Source organism: Suncus etruscus, chromosome 7 (assembly GCF_024139225.1).
Source record: "Suncus etruscus isolate mSunEtr1 chromosome 7, mSunEtr1.pri.cur, whole genome shotgun sequence".
Lineage (NCBI taxonomy): Eukaryota > Metazoa > Chordata > Mammalia > Eulipotyphla > Soricidae > Suncus > Suncus etruscus.
Genome location: NC_064854.1, coordinates 124,616,590 through 124,636,749, shown reverse-complemented (window position 1 = coordinate 124,636,749; position 20,160 = coordinate 124,616,590). Strand labels below are relative to the sequence as shown.

Genomic DNA, 20,160 nt, shown 5'->3' with positions numbered 1-20,160 from the left:
GATTTTCCATAATAAAAATAAATGATTTCTTGGGATTTAATAAGGGGTGGAGAGATGGAGAGATAGCATTAGAGCCAAAGCACTTGCCTTGCACTAAGGTGCAGCTGTCACAATCCTGGTTTAAATTTTCTGTACCACATATGGTTCCCTGAGCAGGGGTTGTCCCTGATCACAGAGCCAAGAATAGCCCCAGAGGCTAGGTATGGTCCAAACCCCATCCACACAAAGTGGTTGAGAGTTCAAGAAATATATAAATGGGGGCCAGAGCGATATCACAGTGGTAGGTCGTTTGCTTTGCATGCACTAACCTAGGACAGATCACAGTTCGATCCCCTGGCATTTCATATGGCCCCCCAAGCCAGGAGCGATTTCTGAGCACATAGCCAGGAGTAACCCCTGAGTGTCATTGGGCGTGGCCTCCCCAAAAAAGATGGGGCTGGAGAGATAGCATGGAGGTAAGGCGTTTGCCTTGTATGCAGGACAGTGGTTTGAATCCTGGCACCCCATATGGTCCCCTGAGCCTACCAGGAGCTATTTCTGAGCGTAGAGCCAGGAGGAACCCTTGAGCGCTGCCAGGTGTGACCCAAAAACCAAAAAAAAGAAAGGAAGGAAGGAAGGAGGAAGAGATAGAGGAAGAAAGGAAGGAAGGAAGGAAGGAAGGAAGGAAGGAAGGAAGGAAGGAAGGAAGGAAGGAAGGAAGGAAGGAAGGAAGGAAAGGAAGGGAGGGAGGGAGGGAGGGAGGGAGGGAGGGAGGGAGGGAGGGAGGGGAGGAAGGGAGGGAGGAGAGGGTGGGAGGGAGGAAGGTGAGGGGGGGAGGGAGGAAGGAAGGAGGGAGGGAGGGGGTGGGAAGGAGGGAGGGAGGGATGAGGAAGGAGGGAGGCAGGGAGGAAGGAAGGAAGGAAGGAAGGGAGAAAGGGAGGAAGGAAGGGAGAAAGGAAAGGAAGGAAGGAGGAAGGGAGGGAGGGGGAGGAAGGAGGAAGAAAGGAAGAAAGGAAGGGAAAAAAGAAGGAAGGGAGGGAGGAAGAAAGGAAGGAAGGAAGGAGGGAGGGAGGGAGGGGGGGAGGGAAGGAGGAAGAAATAAAGGAAGGAAACAAACAAAGAAGGGAGGGAGGGAGGAAGGAAGGGAGGGAGGAAGGGAGGGAGGGAGGGGAGGAGGAAGGGAGGGAGGAAGGAAGGAAGGGAGGAAGGAAGGGAGGGAGGGAGGGAGGGAGGGAGGGAGGGAGGGAGGGAGGAAGAAATATATAAATAAATTAAGTACACGCCTTTGCATACAGGAGGCCGGATAAAATTCCTGTACAGAGCCCAGAGCGAAACCAAACAGAACAAAACAGGCTAGATTTTCAACTCTCTCTCCCTTATTTGTCCCTATTCCCAGTCACTCAATCCACTAACTGGAGGAAATTTTGTCCCAGAAATGACTCTTCCAGCACTTTGAGCCATCTCCTTGACCTCCTAGGGAATTTTTTTTTGCTTGTTTGTTTGTTTTGGGTGGTTACACACAGAGGTGTTCAGGGCTTAGTCCAGGCTCTTTATTCAGGGATCACTTCTGGTGGTGCTCAAGGGACCACCTGGGATGCTGGTGATTGGATCTGGATTGAATCCAGGTCAACCACGTGCAAGGCAAGTATCCAATGTACCATATCTCCAGCCTCTTCTGGGAAATTTTTAATCAGATTCAAAGCTCAGCTTAATGTCTGGGTGCCCTCTCTTTTACACCCTCCCCACTTGTCTGCTCTCCTACAGATAAAACATTTACCCATTCAATAACTCACTCAAGAACTTTGTTCTTAGGATGAAGACATAATATAGGAGATAAAGCACATGCCTTGCACGTGTCCAAGAGACACCTTTCCCAATGTTCTCAACCATTTCTCTGGTGTACTAAGTTAAGACACAGTATAATCAGTATCTTAGCCTGCACTTTTTTTTTTTTGGTGGGTGGGTGGTCACACCTGGCCATACTCAGGAATTTCTCCTGGCTCTGTGCTCAGGAATACATTCCTGGCAAGCTTGGGGGGACCAACAGGGATGCCAGGGATCAAAACCCTGGCAAGGGGTTTGCTGAGGTAAATACCCTACCCATTGTGCTACCAGCTCCTAGCCTGCACTTCTCTCTAATGCACACCTGTCAGAACTGGCTCTCCATTCCCAAGAACTTTTCCTTAAGTAGTCACCTGCATATCCTGACTACACCTTCTCCTAAACCTACTTTTCTGGGACTGGAGAGACAGTAGAGCATTAGGGTATATGCCTTACATGCAGAAAACAGCCCTACATGCAGAAAATAGCACTTGGTCCACAGCACCATAAAGGTTTCTTAAACATTGAGGCCTTACCCCTAGCACCAGTAGGTATGACCTTAAAGATCTGAGTAATATTCAGAACTCAGGCAAGAACTGCCTTTTTGGCTCTGTTGACTGAGTACTGCCAGGAAGAGCCGTTGGGCCACTTAAATAACCCTTGGGAGACACATCCCTCCCCTGGCAAGAAAAATTAAAACCCTATTTTTCAGGGCTGGGAAGGTGGCGCTAGAGGTAAGGTGTCTGCCTTGCAAGCGTTAGCATAGGATGGACCGCGGTTCGATCCCCCAGAGTCCCATATGGTCCCCCCAAGCCGGGGGTGATTTCTGAGCGCATAGCCAGTAGTAACCCCTGAGCGTCAAACGGGTGTGGCCCAAAAACCAAAAACAAAAACCAAAAAAAAAAAAATAATAAAACCCTATTTAAAAAAAAAAAGTCTATTCACTGGGGCCAGAGAGATAGCATGGAGGTAAGGCATTTGCCTTTCATGCAGAAGGATGGTGGTTCGAATCCCAGCATCCCATACGGTCCCCCGAACCTGCCAGGAATGGATTTCTGAGCATAGAACCAGGAGGAACCTCTGAGCGCCGCCAGGTGTGGACCAAAAAAAAAAGTTTATTCATAGGTCCTGATCTATGAAGTGTGTGGGTTAACGAGAAAATGAAGGTAACCAGATCAGTCTTAAAACTCATGGCACTTTCCAATGGACATGTACAGAATAAAGTATGCATAACAATTTGGAAATGGTCTATGAAAGAAGCAGTGACAAAATGAGAAGACTTAGCAATTGAAGAAATGGAGCCAAGAGTCTCTATTTTAGTTAGTTTGGTCTGCAGAAGCCTCTTTGAGAGAGAGCAAGCTATCCAAAGAGAAAAAAAGGAGGTTCTGGTAGAGGAGAAAGCAGTGTAAAGGTCCTGGGGGCAGGAATAATCACTTAATCTCCTGTGTTTGACAGAAAAGATGTCCACGATGAGGCTGGAGAGATAGCATGGAGGTAGGGCATTTGCCTTGCATGCAGAAGGACGGTGGTTCAAATCCAGGCATCCCATATGATTCCAAGAAGAAGAAGAAGAAGAAGAAGAAGAAGAAGAAGAAGAAGAAGAAGAAGAACAACAACAACAACAACAACAACAACAACAACAACAACAACAATGACGACGACGAAAAGAAATCCATGAGATGGCTCAAAGAGCTAGAACTCTGGTTTCTGGGGTACCTCAGAGAATCATGGAATCTCTGGATGTGGTTCCAAAGGGGAGGGGATGGAGGTAGGGGTAAGGAAGGAGCAATAGTACAGAGGGCAGGGTGTTTGCCTTGCATGTGGCCAAACAATTCAGTCCCTGGCACCATATATGAACCTCCAAGCCAACCAGGAGTGTTCCTTGAGCACAGAGCCATAACTAAGCCCTGATCTCTGTTGGTGTGGCCCAAAATCAAAACCAAAGCAAGGATCAAGGATCAGAAGAATAAGAAAAGAGTTGCCAGGACAGGCACGGTGGCACAAGAGGTAAGGTGTCTGCCTTGCCAGCGCTAGCCTAGGACGGACCTCTGCTCGATCCCCCGGCATCCCATATGGTCCCCCAAGCCAGGAGCGACTTCTGAGTGCATAGCTCAGAGTAACCCCTGAGTGTCACCGGGTGTGGCCCAAACACCAAAAACCAAAAAAAAGAAAAAAAAAAAAGAAAGAAAGAAAAGAGTTGCCAGGGGGCCTGAGAGATAGCATGAAGGTAAGGTGTTTGCCTTGCACACAGAAGGTTGGTGATTCGAATCCCGGCATCCCATATGGTCCCCTGAGCCTGCCAGGAGCGATTTCTGAACATAGAGCCAGATGTATCCCCTGAGCCCTGCCGGGTATGACCAAGTGTGTTGAGAGGAGAGACACTTGAGATATTAGTGATGGGAATGTTGCACTGGTGAAGTGTTTAAAAAAAAAAATTAGGGCCGGCGAGGTGGCGCTAGAGGTAAGGTGTCTGCCTTGCAAGCGCTAGCCTACGAAGGACCACGGTTCGATCCCCCGGCGTCCCATATGGTCCCCCCCAAGCCAGGGGCGATTTCTGAGCTCTTAGCCAGGAGTAACCCCTGAGCATCAAATGGGTGTGGCCCAAAAATAAATAAATAAATAAATAAATTTTCCATATTAAAAAAAATAGTTGCCAGACAGTCCTTTCTTTTGTTTGTTTGTTTGTTTTGTTTTTTGTTTCTTTTGGGCCACACCCAGTGACGCTCAGAGGTTACTCCTGGCTATCCACTCAGAAGTCGCTCCTGGCTTGGGGGACCATATGGGACGCCGGGGGATTGAACCACGGTCCGTCCTAGGCTAGTGCTGGCAAGGCAGACACCTTACCTCTAGCGCCACCGCGCCGCCCCCCCCCCCCAGCCAGTCTTAAGGTAAAGAATGTATCTGTAAGACAAGTAAAAATCTCCTCACCCCTGAATTTATGTTTTACTGTGGCAACACTGGCTATAACATTCAATATTATTGTTTTAGGGTACAGGCAGTGTTAACACACCATGCCTACCCACCAATATGCTGGCTACTTTGAACACTTTCAGCTCAAGGGGGAAATTATTTTTTTAAATTTGAAGTTCTACTTGGCAGTACTCAGGACTTACTCCTGACTCTGTGCTCATGGATCACACCTGGCAGAACTCTGGGTACCATATGTGGTGCCGAAGATAGAATCTAAGTCAACTGCATGATATAAGGCAAGTATCCTACCCACTGTACTATTTATTGCTCCAGTTCCTCCAAGGGGAAATCTTTAAGTAACAGGCTTTAATTATAATGTGTAGACCAGGGAGATAACTCTAACAGCTAGACTACGATGAGAAGCCCAAGTTTGAGCATCTTGAGAGTAGGTCCTACACAGTTGTGTAGTTCTACCTTCCCCACAAAAAAGAAAAGAAAAGAAAAAGACAAGATCTGTCACTGAGGAGATAGTACAGGGTTAAGGTTCTACCTTATATGTAGCTAATCCTGATTTAATCCCTGGCATCATATGTGGTTCATCTAGCACCATCAGGAGTGACCCATGCGCACAGAACCAGGAATAGCCCCTGAGCACCAGCACAGCCCAAAACAAAACAGTAAGACTTTTATTTCCTATTTTTATTTATTTTTATTTTTATTTATTTATTTGGATTTTGGGCCACCCCCGGTGGTGTTCAGGGGTTTACTCCTGGCTCTGTGCTCAGAAATTATCCTGGCAGACTCAGGGGACCATATGAAATGCCGGGAATTAAACCACTGTCTGTCCTGGGTTGGCCGCATGCAAAGCAAACACCTTACCTCTGTGCTATCTCTCCGGCCCCTAATTTTATTTTATTTTATTTTTTTATTTTTTGTGGTTTTGGGGTCACACCCGGCAGTGCTCAGGGATTATTCCTAGCTCCAGGCTCAGAAATTGCTCCTGGCAGGCACAGGGGACCATATGAAACGCCGGGATTCAAACCAATGACCTCTTGCATGAAAGGTAAACGCCTTACCTCCATGCTATCTCTCCGGCCCCTAATTTTATTTTATTGAAACAATTGTGATCTATAGACTCCTTCATAGTTGAATTTCAGATATACAGTGAGTCAGGACCTTTTCCACCACCAGTGTCAACCTCCCTCCACCATTGGCCCCAGAGTGCATCCTATACCACCACCCTTTGCCCCCTGGCTTGCCAGTATAACTGATCCATTTAAGTTTAGATTGTTAAAGTTTAAGACTCTCGATTTTTTTTTTTATCATTAACTTTAGCTTGGATATTTAGTCCTGTCCTTACATTTTTCTCCACCAACACATCTGAGACCACTTTAATTTTCTTTCTATTTTTAAAAAGTTCCCTCTGGCTCTGAATTGTAGGAGAATGCACCGTACGTAAGAGAAGAGCTGGTTTTCTGTACCAGCCTCCAGCCTCATTCCAACTGATTCCTGCCTTCTGCCACCCAACTCCTTCATCCAGTGGTAGCCTTGGACCCTTTATAAGGACATAGATATCCTATCACTCCTTGCTTGATATGTATCCTTCAAGACTTCCAACACTTTGCAGTTTGTTTTTGTTTGGGGCCACATCTGGCAGTGCTCAGAGGTTACTCCTGGTGGTGCTCAGGGGACCACATGGGATGCCATGGATTGAATCCTGATTAACAGCATGCAAAGCACATTTCCGACCCACTTTATTGTTGCTCTGGCCTCAACTTGCAAACCTTTCAGAGCAGAAGGGACAAGACCAAGACTGGAACTGTTCAGGCTCATGGCACCCCACCTTTCTTTCTGCAAGGCCAAGCACTGTCAAGCTCCGGAACCTTTCTCCTTTGGCACTGGGGAAAGGGGGGAAGTGATTCCCGTCGTACCTTCCGGTTTCGAGGAGGCTATTTCCCGTGGTGCACCACGGGAACCCCTTCTCTTCCGGTTCCAGCGCTGGTGGAACCACGGCCCTGGTGAGTGCGGCGTCTCCGCATCCATCCAAAGCCATCCGCAACTCCCGGGCCACGGTGGAAATGCAATCCTGGGGAACGGCGGACAGGGCGGGCCAGGGGTGGCGCTTGGGGGGTTCGCAAGCAAGGGCGGGAGAGGAAGAATCCAGTTGAGGGGTGCTGGGGGAGCGCAACCTGGCGGGACCGGGGTTGGCTCTGAGCCCCACTGCCAGAGTTTGTTGTGTGTTTTATTTTGCTCAGGGGTGACTCCTGGGTCTGTGCTGATGATGAGAAATCGCTTCTGGCAGGGTTGGGGGTGTCCCTATGGGAAGCTGGGAATCGAACCCCGAGTTGGCTGCGTGCAATGCAAACTCCCTACCTGTGCTAGTTAATTAATTAACTAATCTGGCCCTCCCCACTGCCAGAGTTTGCAAGGTGGGAGGAACCTGGCTTGGGTCTAGATAGAAGGATGGAAACTGCTGTTTCGAGGGATCTGTATGCAACTTAATTCTACTTTCTCGGTGTCCTGTAGTTGCATGTTAGGGCATCAGAGGGGGGCCCAGACGAGATGCCTCTGCCTGATTTTTCCACTCTTCATTCCCCAGGTGCAGTCATGGCCAAGTCCAAGAACCACACCACGCACAACCAGTGTAAGTTGGGGAGGCCCAACCTCCAGCTCGACACTCCCTCCCCCTTTTAACCTGATTTGGGATGGCAAGGCAGGTCAAGGGGGCCTGGGATTTATTTTGTGTTTTTTATTTTACTATTACCTTCAGGATTGTATAATTGTATAATACAGTTGTACAATACAATAATAATTGTCTAACTGTATAAGGGGTGTAGTACTCGCAGTGTTCCCCACACCCCTAGATTCAACCATGAGATGTTTATCCGATCTCAGGAAGACCTGAAAGTATCCTAGATTTGACAGCTGTGTTTGTTGTCTGTGGACTTAGTAAAACAGGTCTCATTTTTATTTTATGATTTCTCTCCGCAGCTCGAAAATGGCACAGAAATGGGATTAAGAAACCCCGATCACAGAGATACGAGTCTCTTAAAGGGGTGAGTCTTACTAAGTGACGTGAGAGTTTTCTGCATCTGGCACTGAAATTTGTCCCTTGCACTATCTACCCAACTGTTGTCTGGACATCAAGCCTTGCCTTATCCCTAATAAAATCTTCCTTGGTCTTCACTGACTTGTGAGACCCTTGTAGGATGGGACTTGCCCCTTCATAGCAGTGTGGCTATATCTTGCTTACCCAGAATTTTCAGGGAAAGAACTGCACCTGTTTGCCTTGTGAAGCTTGGTACCAAGTTGATTAACCCGTGTGCTTTTGACCTGCTTCTCTTGTACCTCATTGACACTTTCTTAGGGCTGGGGTACTTGAGGGATGAGGCAGTCTTGCCAGCAGAAGTAGAAATCCAGGGATCCTGACAGAGGGGGAATACCTTCTGTAATTAGATTTTGTACTCTTAGATTGTACTCTTCTGGATATCCTGTAATTGTGGGCAGTGACAAGTTGTAGTGTTGGTCTTGGGGTGATGGTGCGTGTGTGCTCCTCTGCAGATAAGGTGCCATTTTAAGGTTAATTTAATATCTATATTCTTAATAGGCCTTAACTGGGAGCAGTATTGTAGTGGGCACTGCTCTGAAGAAAGGATCAGTGTCCCTGACTGTTGGACTTTAGTGTCCTGTCTTTTGCCTGCTTTTCAGGTGGACCCCAAATTCCTAAGGAACATGCGCTTTGCCAAGAAGCACAACAAGAAGGGCCTGAAGAAGATGCAGGCCAACAATGCAAAGGCCTTGAGTGCCCGAGCTGAGGCCATCAAGGCCCTTGTGAAGCCCAAGCAGGCCAGGCCCGTCGTCGCCAAGAAGGACAGCCGCAAGCTCAGCCGGCTTGCGTACATCGCTCACCCCAGGCTTGGGAAGAAGGCTCGAGCCCGCATTGCCAAAGGTCTCAGGCTCTGCCGGCCCAAGACCAAGGTTGAAGCCAAGGATCCAACCAAGGTGAAATCCAAATCTCAGTTCAAGGCAAAAGCCAAGAAGGCTCAGCTTAAGGCAAAAGCCAAGGCCCAGCCCAAGACCCAGGCAGCTGCAGCTCCAGCACCAGCTCCCAAAGGTGCCCAGGCCCCACCCAAGGCTCCATAGGAGGCTTCCATCAGCCAGTGCGCACATCGAAGGACTGGTGCAACCTCTGAGCTGTTGGTTGCACGGGTGTTTCTGTGCTGTTTATACAAATAAACCTGAGTGCAGGATATGTCTGTGTGTGTCTGACCCAGAGCTGGAGAGGGGAGGCTGGTGGGGTTGTTGCTTCTATCGTAGGAGTCTTCTGGATGGTAGGGTGTGGGTAGGAGTTGGGGTTGGAAAGAGACTGACTGGAGGCCATGGGGAGCCTGGGATATGATGCTTGCTGCCTTGAGTAGACTGCTGAAGAGGCTAGATCCAAATAGCTTTTGGTTGGTTTTTGGGTCACACCCAGTAGCACTCCTGGCTCTACGCTCAGAAATCGCTCCTGGCATGCTCAGGACCATAAGGGATGCCGGGTTTGGGATTCAAACAGCCTTCCTTTTGCATGCAAGGCAAACACCTTACCTCCATGCTATCTCTTCAGCCCCAGCTTTTGGTTTTAGAGCCAAAGCTTACCTTCACTCAGCCAGGGTTCTGGGTTGTCCTGTTCCTCCAATCTCTGCAGCAGATTCTCATGCTATGTCACCTTCATCTCATATTTTAAAATTGCAGTTAGCAAGAATGCCTTGAGAACTCACTGTCACTGTTATCTTTGCTTCACATCTGGGAAGGAGTAGAGGTAACTGAAGGATCTTGATTTATATGGAACCCCAGAGGGTTTTGTTCAACTAAGGTTGGGCTGGTATTTTGGGGCTCTAATCTGGGCATGCTTCTTGGGGGCAAGCAGGTTTTTTCTCAGGCTTCAGCTAATTTTGGAGCCACTAACTGATGTGCTGGAGGATCATCCAGTGCCAAGATTTGGGGTGGTAGCGGGATTTGAATACAATGTCTTGATCTCTCTCTAGTGAACAAAGCATTGGTGGTCTCCCCAGGCCCTCGGTAGCTTTTTTCTTGTTTGGCTCGGCCATTCTCAGTGATGCTGAAGGGGGTATATACCTGGCTCAGTGCTGGAATCGTTACAGAGGGTACTTGGGGGACCATGTGATATCTGAGATTAAACCTGGGTTCCAGGTGTCTGGCCTTCAATAGTTTATTTTTCCTCTAGTTTTTGGCCACACCTAGCAGTGCTCAGGGACACTCCTGACTGTTGCTAAAGGTCCTTAAATTATGCTGGAGATTGAATCCAGATGGGCTGCGTTCAAGGGGAGCACTTGACTATTTCTCTGGGCTTGAGATTTGGGGAAACACCCAGCTGTTCACAAGTAAGACTCTTGGTTCTACCTGGGGTGTTTAGGGCATCCATTGTGGTGGGTTCAGATATAAGGCAAGCATTTGAACCTTAACCTCTGATCATGATTCGAAGGATAGTTTTTGGTTTTGGGCCACACTCGGGTAATTCCTGACTGCTCAGAAGTCACTCCTGGTAGGCTCAGGGGACCCTATGGGATGCTATCTAGCCACTTACACATTGCCAACTAACTTACTGAGCCCCCTATTTTTGTCCCCCCTTACAAGTCCAGTAGCAGCACAGTGAGCTTTGGGAATAGGAACAATGATCCTGGTTATAAGGCAGACAAGTCTGGATGGTGTTGAGGTTAAACAGCAGTATGGGGTAGTGCATGCCACAGCCAGATGCTTATTTCTTGCTCTGTGAAATGAGAGTGTTGACGGTATGTCCCTAAAGAAATGTAAGCCCCAGTTCCATGAACATTTTTGCTGTTGGTACTAGGGGGTAGGTAGCCCCTGTCCACAGATTTTATTATAGGGAAGAGGGGTTTGGCCATTGTTGAGGGTGGAATTTCCAGGGGTTGATCTTGGTGGCTGGTTCAGCTGTCACTGGGCAAGGCAGGCACACTGGCCAGGGCAGTGAGCAGCTGCATGTAGATGTCGATCCCGCGGAGGAACACATCCTCGTGGAGCCTCTCATCATGGTCATGCAGCAGTATCGGGGTTCGGTTCATGGGCGAGAAGCCCAGGGCTGGGATCCCCTCCTGCAGGGGGCGAGGAGTTATTCAGAGGAGGCCATCATCCAGGGCCACCTCCCTGCATCTCGACTGCCACCTGCTGACTTACCGCTCGGAGATAACGGCTATCTGTGGCGGCTGGAAAAATCTTGGGCTCCAGAGTGAGATTCCTGCAGAGGGAAGAGCCTGAGAAAGGAGGACAATGGCAGCGGGAGAGCAGGGCAGGTCTCAAGGGGCAAAGGCAGGGGCTAAAGGAGGGAGAGGGAGAACACTCACATGTTCTTGCAGACCCTGCTAAAGGTTGCCCACCAGGGGTTTGAGTCATCAACAGGTGTAATTTTGGGCTTCTCCCACTTCTGTGGGGAGCAGGGATGATGGTCAGGACAGAGCTTGTGCATGGTGGGCTGTGCCCGGTCCTGGTGCCCACCTACTCATGCCTCCAGCTGGACTCTAGCCACAGGCCTTCTAGTCCCTCAGAGATGGCAGTGTGGGACTGTCCTGTGCTCCATCCATCTACTTAGGTTCAGCCTCAGTTCCTAGTCTTATTCCCACTTCCTCAGGATAGATCTCTTCAAAATCTCGGAACAATTCATCCAATTATAAATGCTCAGAATAGGAGGTCCCATACCTTTCCTTTTTTTTTCTTTTTTTTTTAAAAATATGGACTGCTTCACGAATTTGCGTGTCATCCTTGCGCAGGGGCCATGCTAATCTCTGTATGGTTCCAATTTTAGTATATGTGCTGCCGAAGCGAGTACTCCCATTCCTTTCCAGGCCCATGTGTGTTCATGATGACATTAAGAGTAATACAGAAATATAATTGTGGCCACTCCACATTTGTGCCGTAAAGACTGAAGGCAATAGCCAGGACTAACTGCACCTACAGTAGTATCCCAACACCAACTGCCTCCATAACTAATTCTGGCTGGTGAATAAAATGTCAACTTCTCAAATTCTCTATAAAGCACGCCAGGGATACATATGCTGCGGGACATGCTAAGTAAGCTTCGCTCCCCCAGCTGATCCCCAGTTGATACCTGGGCAAACTCGAAGGTGACCCCTTTGCCAGCTTCCTGGCACCAATCGTGCAGCTGCTTTTCAAAAGCCTAGAGAAGGGAGAATGAACGGACCCTCAGGCTCTCCAGAGTTCTGGCACAGGAGGGAGAACCCATTCTCCCTCCTCCAAAACCAGGTGGAGGTAGCCAGCACCTTCAGATCCCTGTCCGGGGCCACACGGAAGTCAAAGCAGGCACTCATGGTGGCAGGAACCACGTTAAAGGCCACACCGCCCTCTAGCTTGGTTAGGTTCACAGAAGTCACGGCTCCCTCTGACAGGTGGGGGTTTGACTGCAGCCTGTGGAGGAAGGAGTAGAGGTAATAAGTGGAGATACTAGATTAAAATTGGTGGCTCAGTTGGAGAATCCTGGTGGGGTTTATTGCTTGCTTTGCCTGTGGCTAACACTAGTGGATCCTGACACCACTAGGGGTCACTCCTGAGCGCCGAATGGCAACTCTGAATGTGGTCCCAACCTCATCATCACTATAAATCAATAGAGATAAAAACAGGTGCAACAGAGCCACATTATTGCATAGTCCCCTGAACATCTCCAGGAGCAATCACCGAGCACAGAGCCCAGAGTGCTCCTGAACACTGTCAAGTACAGCCCCTTAAAAGTCCCTAAGTAAATAAAAATAACAAAACAGCTGGGTCAGCTTCCCGGAGCTGCCTCACCTCTGCTGCTCCTTCTCCCGGAAGGCCAGTATGGAGCTCACGACCTTGTTCTAAGAAAGTGTGAGGAGAGATGTTAGTGAGGCCTGACAGAGAGAGCATCAGGAAGCCCACACCACCATGGGTCACACACCAGTTTCTCTGCTGCAGTGTCCTCGATGAAGCGTGAGCCATGGCCTGGGTTCCCAGTACTCGTGACCCGCACCCCTGGGAAATGCAGAGGGAAGGGGGTGTCTCGGCATGGGAGGGACTGAAGGACGCATGATCAATCCAGGGTGGTCTTCGGTCTTTCTTTTCTGAGTGCCTCTGGCAATGCTCAGGCCCCTCAAATGGCAGCACGAAGCTGGTTTCTGCCCACAGTTAGGGCCAATCCTGAAAGCTTGAGTAGAAAGGGGCTAGAAAGCAGAAGATGAGGGCCGGAGAGAGAACACAGCGGTAGAGTTCCTTGCATGCGGTCGACCCAGATTCGATCCCCGGCATCCCGTATGGTCCCCCGAGCCTGCCAAGAATGATTTCTGAGCATAGAACCAGGAGCAACCCTTGAGCACTGCCAGGTGTGGCCAAAAACAAACAAACAAAAAAGGCAGAAGATGGGTCCCAAATTGTTATGTGGACCCTCTCCCATACTCACACCAGGGGCTCCGTTCACTGTAAAAGACAGTAAAGGCATCAGTGGGATTGGCCAGGCCTAAGGAGAGAAAGGGGGTTCAGAGAGGGTAGCGACCAACCCTTTCAGTAGTCCTCCTGTCCCTGCTGGCTGCTCAGAGGACTGCCACCCTACTCACCCTCATCTAGGGCAAAGCCGGCCCTCAGGGCCTGGAACTCTGGTCGCTTCACGAAGAGTGCCATGCCTTGGTAGCCCCCAATCTCCTCATCTGAAAAAGCAACAGGAACGTAAGGTGAGGGAGTCACCCTTCCCCTCTTTGAAGATGCCCTTCCCCGAGTTACCCCTACCTGGCACAAAGGTCATGTGGATGGTCCGGGGGAAATGTTGGCCCTCAGCCTTCAGCCTCCTCACAGCCTCCAGGTACCTGAAGGCCAGTGAGAGGGGATCATCTGGGTTTTGGGGACCAGACAGGCAGAAGCTCTGGGCCCTGAATCTTGTTCTCATGCAATGGTCAGAAGTAAATTTTGCCTAATAGCCGGAGTATGGCTCAACTTTGCATGTAGGGGGCCGAGATTTGATTCCCAGCACTATAGATCTGTCAGGAATGACCACCAAGCAGTGAGCCTGAAGTGGCCCCTGAGAACTGCCAAATTAAAAAAAAAAAAAAAAAACGGGCCGGAGAGATAGAATGGAGGTAAAGCGTTTGCCTTGCATGCACAAGGACAGTGGTTCGAATCCCGGCATCCCATATGGTCCCCTGAGCCTGCCAGGGGCAATTTCTGAGCGTAGAGCCAGGAGTAACCCCTGAGCACTGCTGGGTATGACCCAAAAAACAAAACAAACAAAAACAGAGGTAATTCCTCCCAAAATAAAGGGGTCCATATGATTCTTGGAGAGGGGAGCTAAATCAAAGGGAGCACATGTCTGGTATTCACAAGGCCGAGGTTTGATTCCTGGCACTATATAATCTCCCTAATAAAGGTCGCTAGCAGGAAATTCTTCAGAAAACAAAGGAAACAAACTTTGCTTTCTCACTGGGTCTGAGAGGTGACTCAGAGGGCTAGAGTGCAGACTTTTTACTCAGGGTTCAATCCCTGGCTCCATCATGTCCCTCCCTCAGCACTGCTTGGAGCAACCTCTGAGCACTGCTGGGTTTGGCCCCAAACCAAATCAAAAAGAAATTCCTTGTGGGACCGGAAATATGGCTCAGCAGTAGAAGCACACACCTAACATGTATGAGCCTCTGGATCAATCTCCAGTCCCGAAAAGAAAAAGACAAGAAGTTCTTTGGGTATTCTGCCACATTAGAGAAAGCAGGAGGACTGATCACCAGCCATCCTGGAGCCATCCAAGAAAACCTGCCCTAGTTTCTGCTCTTGCCACATCTGATCAAACCACCATGGCCTAATCCAGAAAGACAAATCCACAAGCCCACGGGTGTAATCGAGACATACAATCTGCTCTCATTTCTCTCAGGAGGACCAGGAGACAGCCTTGGTTAAGTTGGACAAAGTGAACTTCCTGGAACTGGTCACACAGACCCCTACTTTGCAACTGAAACAATGCTTGCTCTTTGTACATAAAATTCAGAACACAGAAATCTCTTCGATGTGACCCTGAGACGAAACACACCCAGGCCCGAGACAGTCCACTGCACAAGGATGACTATGGATGGGCTTGGGGACACTCACTGGATGCCAACACACTTCATGTCCTGAGTGCCTCTGGCATAGATGTAGCCCTCTGCGTCCTTGAAGGCCTCAAAGGGGTCATGGCTCCAGTGCTCCTAAGGGCAAGGATGGAAAGAGCGTTGCCAGGCTACATTGGTTGACTATGGGCCAGCTCTAGGAGTCCACTGCAGGACTAGGGTAATGGAGAAGGGGGCTTTGAAAAGGGTCAAAGACCGCTAATCGTTGCTTTTTAAAAAACAAAACAAAATAAAACAAAACATAAAAAAACATTATTGATTGATTGGTTGGTTGGTTGTTGGGCCACACCCAGTATTGCTCAGAGGTTACTCCTGACTCTGCACTAAGAAATCACCCTTGGCAAACCCCCCCCAAAAAAAATGGGGGCCGGAGAGATAGCATGGAGATAGGGCATTTGCCTTGCATGCAGAAAGATGGTGTTTCGAATCTGCCATCCCATATGGTCCCCAGAGCCTGCCAGGAGCGATTTCTGAGCATCGAGCCAGGAGGAACCCCTGAGCACTGCCGGGTGTGACCCCAAACTCCAAACCCAAAACCCAAAGAAAAAAAAATAGAAATCACCCCTGGCAGGCTGGGGGACCACATGAGATGCCAGGAATCGAACGGGGTCCTTCCCTGGTCAGCCACATGCAAGGCAAATGCCCTATCAGTGTGCTATCTCTCTGGCCCCTAATCGCTGCCCTTAACTGTCTCACATTTTATTCCCTAACCTGGGGATGAATGGCTGTCAGCGAAGTGACAGTGAGTGATACTGCAAGGGAGTGACAACCGGCATGAACTGTCTGAGGTCGAAGAGGGGTATGCATGCCCCTGCCCTGCAGCCCCCACCCCCAACACACACACCTTGAAAACGGGTACCACATCTGTGTGGGAGTTGAGCACGATGGAGGAGAGTTTGGGGTTGGTGCCTGGCCAGGTCAGCACGGTCACCACACGGCCAGGTGCCACCTGGAGAGGATCCGGAAGGAGGGGTGTCAGTGCGAGATGAGGAGGAGCCGCCCCAGGCCCCCTGACTCAAGACCCCAGGCTCACCTCCACTTTCTGACAGCCCAGGCCCAGCTTGTGGGCCTGCTCCTCCAAGAACGCCACAGCTGCCGCTGCAGACACAGAAACTTGAAGCTACCTACTTGTGTTTCCCATTGAGCCAGACAACTAGAGGACAGAGCTAAAGAAAAGATCCCCCAAACTTGCCCCCCTCAACACAGTTACACGCCCTTCAGAGACTTCTTCCTTCCTTCCATCCTTCCTCTCTCTGTCCCTCATCTTTCAGGGTTTTTTGGCCACATCTGGTGGTACTCAGGACTTACTAGTGCCTCTATGCAGCAGTAAGGGATCACTCCTGGAGGGGATCAGGTGAACATTTGGGGTGCCAAAAGTAGAACCTGGCTGTATGTAAAATAAGTGCCCTGCCCACTGTAGGATCTCTTTGGCACCAGCACCTATATTTCTTTTTTTCTTTGGTTTTGTTTTTGGGCCTACCCTGTGATGCTCAGAGGTTACTCCTGGATCTGTGTTCAGAAATTGCTCCTGGCAGGCTCGGGGGATGATATGGGACGCTGGGGGGGGGGTTTGAACTGGGTTGGCCACATGCAAGGCAAACTCCCTCCCTGAGGTGCTAACACTCATGCCCTTATACCTGTATTTCTTGCCTCAAGGAAATATGTTTAGCCCAAGGTTCTTTGGGGAAGACTGACTGAAGTCCAAAGTCAGAAGCAGTTACTATTAACTTCTGTCCAGAGGAGGCACAACAGATCTGCCTCCTGTCTCCCAGTGAGGAAAAGCGGAGCAGGAATGAACTCCTGCACCCAATTTTCAGCCAGCAAGTCTGATTCCTCCCAAAGACCTGGGACCTTTGTCTAGCCCCAGGAGACTTCTAGGGTGTCCTTACTAGGGGCTTCACACTCTCCCCAGCCCACCTACTCCAGCCCAGAAGAGTGAGGCAGAACTGACCCTTAACTGGCAGCCTGGAGCAAATTTTAAGATATCACAGGCCTGGGCCAGGAAGGTGGCGCTAGAGGTAAGGTGTCTTGACTTGAAAGCGTTAGCGTAGGACGGACCGCGGTTCGATCCCCCGGCGTCCCATATGGTCCCCCCAAGCCAGGGGCGATTTCTGAGCTCATAGCCAGGAGTAACCCCTGAGCATTAAAAGGGTGTGGCCAAAAAAATACCAAAAAAAAAAAAAAAAAAAAAGATATCACAGGCTTTAGGGGAATGGGTGGGTGCAGGAAGGGGTTGGAACCTGGCCTGAAGTAGAAACCCCCCACCCTTTGGTCCCGTGACAGGCCCTGAACCGGGGCGTTCTCACCATAGTCGGGCTCTGGCTGGACAGTGCGGATACGCAAGTACTGACGGAACAGTGTCACAGACGGGTGCTCTCCCTGGATACCTTTGCTGGCCATGGTTCTGCACGGTGGGTGAGCTGGGGACAAAAACAAATGGCTATTTAGTCCTTCCAACCGCTGGGACCCCTGGGGCCCTCTCTGGAGTGGCCCATGGAGTGGTCCCTTCCGTCCCACAAGAGGGGAGTCCCCTGTCAGGGGACCTATTGGGTTGCATGCAGGTGCTGCACCGACAACTGCCAGTCCAGGTCCCAATCTGCAACCCCAAGCCCCTAAATTCGTGCCCACTTACCAGAGGAAGAAGCTGAGGTCGGAGAGATTCAGGGAAGGCCAAGAGTAGTAGCTGGGGACAAAATCAAATTGCTATCAAGCCCTTCCAACCGCCAGGACTCTTGGGGCCCTCTCTGGAGTGATCCCTGGAGTGGGCCCTTCTGTCCCACAAGAGGGGAACCCCCTGTCAAGACAGCTGTCAAGACAGCTTCCAGTCTGCAACCCCAAAAGCCCTAAGTTCGTGCCCACTTGCAGAGAGATTCAAGGAAGGCCAAGAGTAGCAGTCGGACCAGATCTGCAGCCAGAGATAGTCTTCCAGAGATAGTCTCTCCCCTCCCCTTTCCCGACCTGGCTCCCCCAATGGCTCCCAACTGTTTGCATTTCAGGCCAAGACACCCCACCTTCCCTTCCCCCCCGTCTGGTGCTCCCACCTCAGTTTCTTGCCGGTGCTCCTGGGCCTGCGTCCAGCTCTCTGTGCAAAGGACAGAGGGTCCAGGGAGGAAGGGTAGGGAGTCAGAACCGCCCCCGGCGCCTGGGCCGGCCTTGGCCCGCCCGCCACATGTCCGGCCCGGGACCCGGGGGCGGGGCCTAATGAAGCCGCCGCCGGGCTGCAGGGAGTCCTGCAAGGCTCCAAGCTTCGAGCCAAGAGCTCTGCTGCAAGCCCCGCCCCTCAGCGGCCATCCTGGTTCCTATTGGCCCTGCCACCTAGCAAGACCCGCCCCCTGGCCACGCCCCATAAGGGAGCGCGTCCAATCACGCCCCCTTATGGGAGGAGCCTTCTAACTTAGCACGGCCACGCCCCAGCCCGCCACAAGACCAGTCCTAACCACTCCCCTTTAGGGGAGGAGTCTGGGAGCTCAGAACGGCCACGCCCCCAGCCAGTCAGAAAGACTTCCCAGACCACTCCTCCTTGGGGGAGGAGTCTGCTGTATTAGAATAACCACGCCCCGTTCGGCTCCACCCCGCAGACACCGGATTGGTCCGCAGGGGAGGAGGGCGGGTCTTTGCGCGGATGTTGCTGTCTTCTCCCTCTTGGTCTAATGGCGCTGCCCAAATTTCTTCTTTTCGGGATGCCAAGGCTTTTCTTTCTGTCGGGGTGGTGTTGTTTTGGGGGTTTTGTTCTTGCTTTTTTTGGGGGGGGCATATCCAGCAATGCTTAGGGGTTCATTTCTGCACCCAGGAATAATTTATGGCTGTTTTTTGGGGGCCTCTATGGAATGCCTGGGATCAAACTTGGCCCACCAAGTAAATGCAAAGCCTTACCAACCGTGCTACCTTTCCAGTCCCAGGCTGTCTAGTGTTTATGGAGCTCGGCCCAAGTGTTCCCCTACCTCCTACACGAGTCTCCCACGTTTCTCCTTTTTGTTTTTGCTTTGGGGCCACATCCTGCAAGCCTTACCCAGGGGTTACACCTGGCTCTGCACTCAGAAATCACTTCTGGCAGATTTGGGGGACTATATGGGATGCTGGGGATTAAATCCGGGTTGGCTGAGTACAAGGCAAATGCCCTACCTGCTGTACTGTCACTCCTGCCCTACCACGCTTCTCCTTTTTTTTTTTTTTTTTTTTGGTTTTTGGTTTTTGGGCCACACCCGGTGGTGCTCAGGGGTTACTCCTGGCTGTCTGCTCAGAAATAGCTCCTGGCAGGCACGGGGACCATATGGGACACTGGGATTTGAACCAACCACTTTTTGGTCCTGGATCGGCTGCTTGCAAGGCAAACGCCGCTGTGCTATCTCTCCGGGCCCTTCTCCTTTTTATGCTTCAGCACTTCAATGACGTTCTTCCTGACTGTCCCAGGGCCATGTGTGAAGAGGTTATTATTTAATACCCTTTCTCTGGACCATGAATTTCAAGTTGATCCATAGACCGGCATTGTTAAATTTGTGCCTGGCAGGGCTCAAACTATGTGTATCTGGGCATGGCTGTGCTTTTGACACTGATGGGAAAATATGGGGAGATGGTGAAAGCACCTGGAGGGAGTTAATGGGAATACGTAACACAGTGAATGGTGGTGGGAAAGCAGAAAGTGGACATGGACACCCCACTAGCTGACCCTGGGCCAGACCCCCTGGCTCTTCTGCAGCCACCGGAGAGGAAGGATAAAGAGATGCAGCAAGTGTCCTGTTGGCCACCACGGGCAGGGCAGTACACACAATTGTACTGCCCACTGGGACCCAGCTGCCCTTTGTACTCAGCCAGTTCTGCTCGACTCTGGGAGTTGAGCCAGCCTGAGGAGGGGCAGGGGTTGAAGACTTCAACCTCCAGGCCAGAGGAGGAAAGTCGAACAGGGAGGATAGGGGTTTATCTAAATCCTTTTGAGTCTATGGGTGGTTGGCCCACACAAAGCCAGGGGCAAGTAGGGGTGATTGTGTAATAGTAAAGCATCGGTGGTTTGTGCGTGTGTTTGTGGTTTATTTTGGTTTGGGTGCCACACTCTAGCTCTGCACTCAGGAATTACTCCTGGCAGACTCGGGGAACCATATGGGGTGCTGGGGGTCGAATCCAGTTTGGCTGTGTATTGCGTGCAAGTCAGGCTACCTACTCGCTGTACTATCACTCCAGCCCCCGCAAAGAATTGTTAATTAAAAAAATAATTGTTGGGCCCGGAGAGATAGCACAGCGGCGTTTGCCTTGCAAACGGCCGATCCAGGACCAAAGGTGGTTGGTTCGAATCCCGGTGTCCCATTTGGTCCCCCGTGCCTGCCAG

The 20,160-nt window shown here is 50.6% G+C and overlaps 2 protein-coding genes and 1 non-coding gene across 4 annotated transcripts; 1 reads left to right on the top strand and 2 right to left on the bottom strand.

Moving 5' to 3' along the window:
* Window positions 1–6,689: 6,689 nt before the first annotated feature.
* RPL29 (ribosomal protein L29) lies at window positions 6,690–8,925 on the top strand. Its single transcript, XM_049776707.1, has 4 exons — window positions 6,690–6,728; window positions 7,310–7,354; window positions 7,702–7,766; window positions 8,419–8,925. The coding sequence occupies exons 2-4, from the start codon at window positions 7,318–7,320 to the stop codon at window positions 8,851–8,853; spliced, it is 537 nt and encodes a 178-aa protein (XP_049632664.1). The 5' UTR covers window positions 6,690–6,728; window positions 7,310–7,317; the 3' UTR covers window positions 8,854–8,925.
* Window positions 8,926–10,531: 1,606 nt separating this feature from the next.
* ACY1 (aminoacylase 1) lies at window positions 10,532–18,009 on the bottom strand. Of its 2 annotated transcripts, none has more exons than XM_049776692.1 (16): window positions 17,882–18,009; window positions 17,473–17,523; window positions 17,147–17,260; window positions 15,874–15,938; window positions 15,685–15,789; window positions 14,824–14,918; window positions 13,480–13,556; window positions 13,311–13,400; window positions 13,157–13,213; window positions 12,659–12,732; window positions 12,529–12,578; window positions 12,006–12,150; window positions 11,834–11,902; window positions 11,073–11,152; window positions 10,906–10,966; window positions 10,532–10,823 (listed from the first exon to the last, which is right to left on the bottom strand). In XM_049776692.1, exons 3-16 carry the CDS (start codon window positions 17,238–17,240, stop codon window positions 10,659–10,661), a joined length of 1,227 nt encoding a protein of 408 aa, XP_049632649.1. In that variant the 5' UTR covers window positions 17,241–17,260; window positions 17,473–17,523; window positions 17,882–18,009; the 3' UTR covers window positions 10,532–10,658. The 2 variants fall into 2 exon arrangements, with proteins under 2 accessions (XP_049632649.1, XP_049632650.1); XM_049776693.1 differs by having other exon boundaries at window positions 10,721–10,823; window positions 10,906–10,982.
* Window positions 11,451–11,554, bottom strand: LOC126015222 (U6 spliceosomal RNA). Its single transcript, XR_007498109.1, has one exon. It is a non-coding gene; the product is annotated as a U6 spliceosomal RNA (small nuclear RNA).
* Window positions 18,010–20,160: the final 2,151 nt, after the last annotated feature.